The sequence below is a fragment of the Sturnira hondurensis genome, unplaced genomic scaffold (assembly GCF_014824575.4).
Source record: "Sturnira hondurensis isolate 20B ecotype Veracruz unplaced genomic scaffold, ASM1482457v3 Scaffold0010128, whole genome shotgun sequence".
In the NCBI taxonomy this organism is placed as follows: Eukaryota; Metazoa; Chordata; class Mammalia; order Chiroptera; family Phyllostomidae; genus Sturnira; species Sturnira hondurensis.
This window is the reverse complement of record NW_028082759.1, coordinates 1,908,228-1,915,404: the sequence shown is the minus strand read 5'-3', so window position 1 is coordinate 1,915,404 and position 7,177 is coordinate 1,908,228. Positions and strand designations below refer to the sequence as shown.

Sequence of the window (7,177 nt, the reverse complement as noted above, 5' to 3'; positions counted from 1 at the left end):
AGAAGAAGGTCAATTTGGTCATCTGTGCAAGTCAACATGCGCACCTATCCATGCTGCTTCTGACACTGCCTTTCAAAACACACATACGATTGCCCCGTTTCTTCCTTTAGCATTTGCTGTTTCCCTTGCCTACTAGTTTTAAAAACTGTCTGGGAGGGAAGCAGAAACCAATGGTCTGCTTTTTTTGTTTTGCTTCTTTTCATGTTTGTTGGTTTGTAAGATTTGTTTCCAACACAAGGCTCCATGAAAATTAATAATGACAATTGACCATCTTTATCATCAAAACCACACACCTTAATGTAAACAACAGTCCTCTTCATGATTTGCATCTAAATAGACTTTCTGAGCTTATTTTCCTCAGCTCCAACTCATCCCAGGCAACATGCCATCCAGGATAGGCTACGCATCTCCAAGACTGCATTTCTTCGTGTGTACTAGTGTACTTGCTTGGGCCAAGTCCTTCCCTCTCTGCCTCATGAACGCCTCTAAGACCAAGACACTTCTCCAAGCACTGAGTCTCCTACTTTGTTTTCCCACAGAATTTTGAAATTATTTTATGTTCATTTTCATTTTCTTATTTTAATAGAATGGACCACACCTTATCTCTGAATTCCAAAAACAGCATTATTTCTAGTATATGGGAGTCATTCAAGAAATGATGATCATATAAATGGGATGAGTAAGTGAACCTATTCATTGAGGTTGAAACTCTGCCTTTTCTTATAAAGTCCAGATGGAAATAAAACCATGGGGAAAAAAGGGAAGAGACTTTTTAACTCCATATTTCTCTTTGCTTCTCGATGCAAACATCTTTAGAAAATGTCAGTGAAACTCTATTCTTGCTTGAGAAAGGACTATAAAGAGCAAATCTACTTTGTGAACTGGGCACAAAGTAATGGGACAAGAAGCCATGAATGAAAACAAAATCAGAACAGGAGAAACAGCTTGTGGTGATTCTCAGGAAAAACAATCTGAATAAGAAAACAAATTATTATGCAGCAGAAAGAAAGAAGGAGCTCCTACTCTTTGCAACAGCATGGATGGAAATGGAAATCATTATGCTGAGTGAAATGAGACAGGTGTTGAAAGACAAATACCATATGATCTCACCTTTAACAGGAAGCTAAACAACAAAACAAATAAGCAAGCAAAATATAACCAAAGACACTGAAATAGAGAACAGGAGGACAGTGACCAGAGGGGAGAGGGGAGGGAATTTCAGGGAAAAGGGGGAAGAGTTTACAGGAACAAGCATAAAGGACACATGGATAACAACCAAGGGGGGTGGAAATGGGAGGGAAGTGGGGAGCACTGGGGGTGGGGTGGGATGGGAGTAAAAGACAGAAAACTGTACTTGAACAATAATTAAATTTAAAAGTTATTATGAAATTGGGATCTGCTAAACATTTCCGTAAAGGAGACACTTGATTTTATGCTTTTAAATTTCCTTTAACTTCTATTATTTTCCCTATGATAGGTGTTCAGTTATAGAAAGAAAAATGTGTTTGTCTTTATTTTCCCCGTAAGTATTTTTATGAACTTCACATAACTATATTTGCCCAATACCTGTGGTATTTTCCAACAATAGGATTGGTATTTAATGAGACACATTCAATAGTCCTTCAAGAAATTGGGGTAATTAGGCCCTGGCTGGTATAGCTCAGTGGATTGAGCGCGGCGGGCCTGCGAACCAGACGATCGCGGTTCGATTCCCAGTCAGGGCACATAATTGGGTTGCAGGCCAGTTTCCGGCAGGGGTCAGTTCCCTGCAGGGGATGCACCAGAAGCAACCATACATTGATGTTTCCTTCCTCTCTCCTTCCCTTCCCCTCTAAAGATAAATAAAATAAAATTAAAAAAAGAAATTAGGGTAATTAGTAATAATTATTGTTATATCTATAGTGGTACACATAGGATATTAGAGGCCAATTAGTAATTACTTTAATTCCTGAGATCACCGTGGGGTAGCCTGTGAGTACTAGAGATTATTAGAGACCTTTCAAATGGAGTTATTTCTTAGAACTTCAAATAAAATTTCAGTGTATCTATGGCTCTGCTAATACTAATTTAAAAATTATAATGTTCATCTTTCTCTTGCTTCAAAGTTGAGCTCTTTTAAAATCAAATCCTTATTCAGATTTAGGTAACCGGAGATATTAAATTAACATCATTTAAAAGCTAAAGTTCCAGCTCCAGAAAAATGTTTAAAATTTTCAGTAATAAAATCACAGCATAATTTTCTTCAATGACACTAACATTTTTTTTGAACAGTATCATTGAGGTATTGCAACTATAATAAAAAATTCATAAGTTTGTATTTAGTAAGACAATCCCCCTGAAGATTTTTAGGAAATATACACACACTAAAGTATTCAATGCAATTACTTGAAAAATGCATTCTTACAAAAAAAAGAACAATTTTTATTTTCCAATTCTGAATTTAGATTTTCTTTGAGTCTGAAATAGACCCAAATTACTCTGTGTGTGTAAACATTTTATTTATTTACTTTATTATATGTTCCCCAAATGATTACTTTACTCCCATGTTCTGATTAAAATAAATTAGAATGATATCATTGTATTTTAACATAGGCTTAATTCTCTTTTATTCTAAATACTATAACACAGAAACGAATAGGAATTAAATTGCTAATAACAATGAAAAATCTTTACTATATGTTGAATAAAAATGTCAAACAAAAGGGAATATTTATTGTTAATGACATATTATGTTATGGAGAATATGTTTATAAAACAATCTTTGATATTTACAGAAGATCTATTTTATATTCATATTGCATCTAACCCATAATTACGTATTTTCTTAAAAATAGAAAAAAGAAAAGTGCAACAGAAAAAAAACCCTCAATCTATTTTATGTATGCTAAAAAAATTATATGTGAAAGTATAATAAAATTCAGAGTTTAAAGGTCCAAAGAGCTCATGGCATTGAAGACTATAATTTCTATTCCAAGGTTTTTTTTATCACAAACACAGCTGGCATTCCACCAGGACAAAGAATACAAGTGACTCCATCACATTGTATAGGTCATTACAATTACCTGATATATGTACAATGTGCTAAATTTTAAGTACAGATAATAAGTGACTGTTATATAACAAAAATATCCCCCCGAAGTTACTTCTCGAGGTTCTGTTTTTATTTTCACCAAAGAGCTGAAGTGTTGAAGTGCACATACATTTTTGTCATGTTAAATGGAAGAAAGAGTAGATCAAGACTCAGCTCCTGAAATTTTAATACTGCTTTCTAACCACCTGTATCCTAAAGTGCTTTCAGAGATTCCACAAATGTTTGAAGGAGTCAATCCCCAAAGGCTAACACCAGGCATATATTTTGTTAATCTATTCCCGATGCTTTGCCTAAAAAATTGGCATTGCCATCTTCAACATCTTTCTTTTGGAACCACAGTTTTGAATTTGTTCCTTGTTGATATGCTTCCAGAAAATGACAGATTCCAGGAATTTCACTGGGGAAATTTGGCGGAAGTTCCTCCCTCGATCGAGGGGTAAACACAAAACCAGGACAGTCTTTGAGAAATCTGAAAGATTAAAATAAAAATATAACCATTAAGATTTAGTGCTTGCATAATTGTCTACTCAAAAAAAGACAACAGAACTAAATGAATATTTCTGATAATATTAATAAACCTGCCACTCTCACTGTGATGGACAGAAAGCTCCTTATGCTGTTAACAAACAGAAGTACAATGGAAAATAAATTCACAGTAGTGGGGAAATAAAGCCCAAAATAATCTAAAGGTCTAATAAGAGCAAAGAATAAATAAATAAACCCATAAATGCAATGTTATAGAATAAGACTTCCTTCCAAAGTTGAAAGATTGGGCAAGTTAAAACATTGCCCATTTACTGAGTTAGTCATTTTGTAAATGTTACTGAGAAATAATAGAAAACTGTGAAGGGAAAGCTACATAAGCTATATCCATATATGTGTATGTGTATGTGTGTGTATATTAACATATATATATTTAAACTTTTATCTCTCAATAGAATTTTTATCAATTCAAGGTTAGTAAGATTAAACTGAGATTTAATTGTACATATTGATACTCTACTTCCTATCTGGTATTTGTAATGTATTTCCTTCTTAAATTCATTTGTCCTACCCAATTTTTTAAAATTTTACTAACTACTTATCCATTATGCTAAACTAATTTTGAATTCCAGATCCTATTGATTCAGTCACTGGCTCTTCCCGTTCATTTTCCTAGCTTTCTGTTCAAGGCAAACTTAGTATCACTCTAACCTATTATTTAGGCCATGGGTGAAAAATGTTGAATAGTTCTGGGATCTAAACCAACTTCTACAGAAAACCACTCATGACATCTGCCCAACCAGACCAGAGCCTTACTCACCAGTCGGCAATGTCCTATCCAAATGAAATAGCATGTTGGTGCTGCATTAGAATTTGGAACTATGACACTCTTCCAAATACTGAAAAAAACAACTGGGTAGATATCTAGGCCTAACAATGACAGACCTGAAGTAGAATACATGTGAGTATTCTATGAACTAATTTCTATTAGTACACCAATAAATATGTAATCTGCAAAATAATAAAACCAATAGAAATGATGATTCCATTAGAAATTCATAAATATTTCTTGAGGCCTGTTATTTATAAGGCACAGGATTTGGCAATATATAATGAAAAGCTACAGAATCCCATAGTAATAGTATAAGCTTCAAACTCTGGTAGATTTAACTTTAAAATGCAACAAACATGTCAGCTTTCTAACTTTCAAAAATGGGACAGTAGTGTGCATGTCTAGGGTAGTTGTGAAAGTTAAATAGGTCAATTACAAAAGAATATGCATCCGTGAGATATCATATTGTAGGGGACCGATTTGTTTTGGTCTGGCAAATGTGACTCAACTCAGTAGGAAAACCTACAGAAGCGAAGTGGTGGGCAGGAGCCAGCCCTTCAAACTGAGTTTTCCTGTGGGAATCAGGCCTAGAAAATGAATCCAGACTATTACAGCTTGCTCTTGCTAAAACGCCATCACCCCGGTCTAAAACAACAAATGTGTATTGTCTATCCTCAAGGTGATTTCCAAAGCCTGTGTGAATTTTCCCAAGGACAGAGCTAATCAGCTCATCACCCTTCTCCTCTGCATGTTATTTTCATTTCCTTGATTGTACCTAAAATGTAGACACTAACATTCTGTGTAATAGATAATAAATCTTTCTCTGATGTAAGACCTGAGGAAAACAATAAAAGCCTGTCTAGGCAAGGGTCGGGGTGCTCTCCCCTTGAGAGAGTAACCATGCCATTCCCCTTTTCTCCACAGGACTCTTGTCGCCTGTGTATTTATTCTCGTCATCAGCCACAACAGGCAGACTCTGATGGCTGGAGTCCATCACATCTGACACCCCAACAGGGAGGTAGAAGGTAGATTCTGGCTGATTCATACTCTAGAACACATATTCAATATTATATAGTGACGTGCTTGTTCTGGTTTGTACTGGTTTGTGAGAGCAAACTGTGAAAACATTCAGGAATTTCCCAAGCTATCGATGGACTGAAACCTGCCATTGTGGGAGTATTATGCCATAGACATTAGTAAATGCTAGAAATCAGGGATTCTCCCCTTCACTCCTCTAAACTGGTTTACCAGCACACCACTGCCTGAGAAATAGTTGGAACAAATGAATTAGATTTATATTTCATCAAGAAAAAATGTCTCAGAAACATAATTCTGAGTGGATCCCAAGCAAGTCATACAAAGATATAAACAGGCTGAATGCAAACCTATTTTTTTCTGACTTTCCTTTTTTTTCTGGAGGAACCTAAATGAAGAGAGCTATGCTCCTGACTTCTTTCTGTCCATGTTCCTTCCCGGTAAACAGCAGCAACGTATGTTGTATCTCGACTCAGTGCCTTCCTGCCTCTCTCTTCAGAGCCTGCCTGCCCTCAGGAAGCGCAAGTTCCCAGATGTTCCTGCAAATCTTAAGGGATATAGAGTCCAGCGTGTCAGCCAGAAAACAGGGACCTGGGGACTATGATATTGTATTTCTTTTATAAAACAGGGACCTGAAACAAATATGGCAAAATGTTGAGATTTATTAAATATCAGTATTGGTTACGTGGGTATCATATTTTCTTTGACTTTTTTCTGTATGTTTGGAATGTTTAAAAATTAATTGTAAAAATGTATAAATCTATAAGGATTTAGTAAATAAAACTGTATAAAACTGTAGGTGATTGATAAATTTAAAAACTATTTTTCTGTGCACATTAGCTCAACATTTCCTGTTAAGTATAATAACTACAATCACAACCTTTATATCACCTGAATTTATTAAAATGGGTTTTGCTCAAGATCCTACAGTCTTGTATTTAGAACTGGTAAGACATGTCTTCTGGATACAAATCCCAGCCTTTTGAAGAAACTTACAGATAAACACAAGTGGAGTGTCATGGGGTGAAGAATGTTCGTTAAAAACACCTTCAAATCAAGATCAAATTCATGAGAAAAACAGGTAGGAAAAATGAAACCATTTAAGTGGAAGCTTGATGGCAGTCAGCTGCGATGACAGCAGCGAGAGCCCCGGTGCAGACGTCCACACAAGGCAGAAGGTTCCTTCCCTCCCTCTTGACTAGATACCACTGCTCCCACTACAACAGTAAACGAGTAGATTTCAAGTGGTCAGTGCGATCAGTACCTGTAAGTGGTTGGGCTGACGTTGATTTTCCGTGGCACACTGCAGGATTCAAATTTGTTAGCCAAGGTGACATTGTTTCCAAAAAGGCAGTAACGGGGCATTTTAACTCCAACAACTCCAGCAAAAACTGACCCAGAATGCAGTCCAATTCGCATCTGCAAGCAATAAAGTACTTCGGTAAAGCACTTTCCATTTGTCAGTGTTGTTTGAATGGCCCGTCTACATTATTGGGCCAGTCGCTCTCACCACACCAGTTCCTCCTTCCTCAAAACCTCAAGCCAACTTCCCTCTACTCCTCACAGCTGATTAATAATGGCCGGTGGAGAATCAGCCACACCTCTGAACTCTTCTCTATTTGTGCACTTAGGTTGATCGCACAAGGCAGTTTTATTTCACCTCGCTTCAATATCTGAGACAAATTTCCACGTGTTATCTACGCAACCATCACAGAGACAAGACAAAGCATCTATGG

General features: G+C 36.3%; 1 protein-coding gene across 7 annotated transcripts in view; it reads right to left on the bottom strand.

Moving 5' to 3' along the window:
* Positions 1-2,481: 2,481 nt before the first annotated feature.
* The window catches only part of GUCY1A1 (guanylate cyclase 1 soluble subunit alpha 1), a 51,587-nt gene continuing 46,891 nt past the window's right edge, over positions 2,482-7,177 (bottom strand). For all 7 annotated transcript variants that reach the window (XM_037058265.1, XM_037058263.1, XM_037058262.1 and 4 more), the window contains 2 exons: positions 6,706-6,860; positions 2,482-3,560 (listed from right to left, as the gene is read on the bottom strand). In XM_037058265.1, the coding sequence (XP_036914160.1) occupies positions 3,359-3,560; positions 6,706-6,860 (357 nt within the window). In that variant the 3' untranslated portion in view covers positions 2,482-3,358. The remainder of the gene's footprint in view (positions 3,561-6,705; positions 6,861-7,177) is intronic.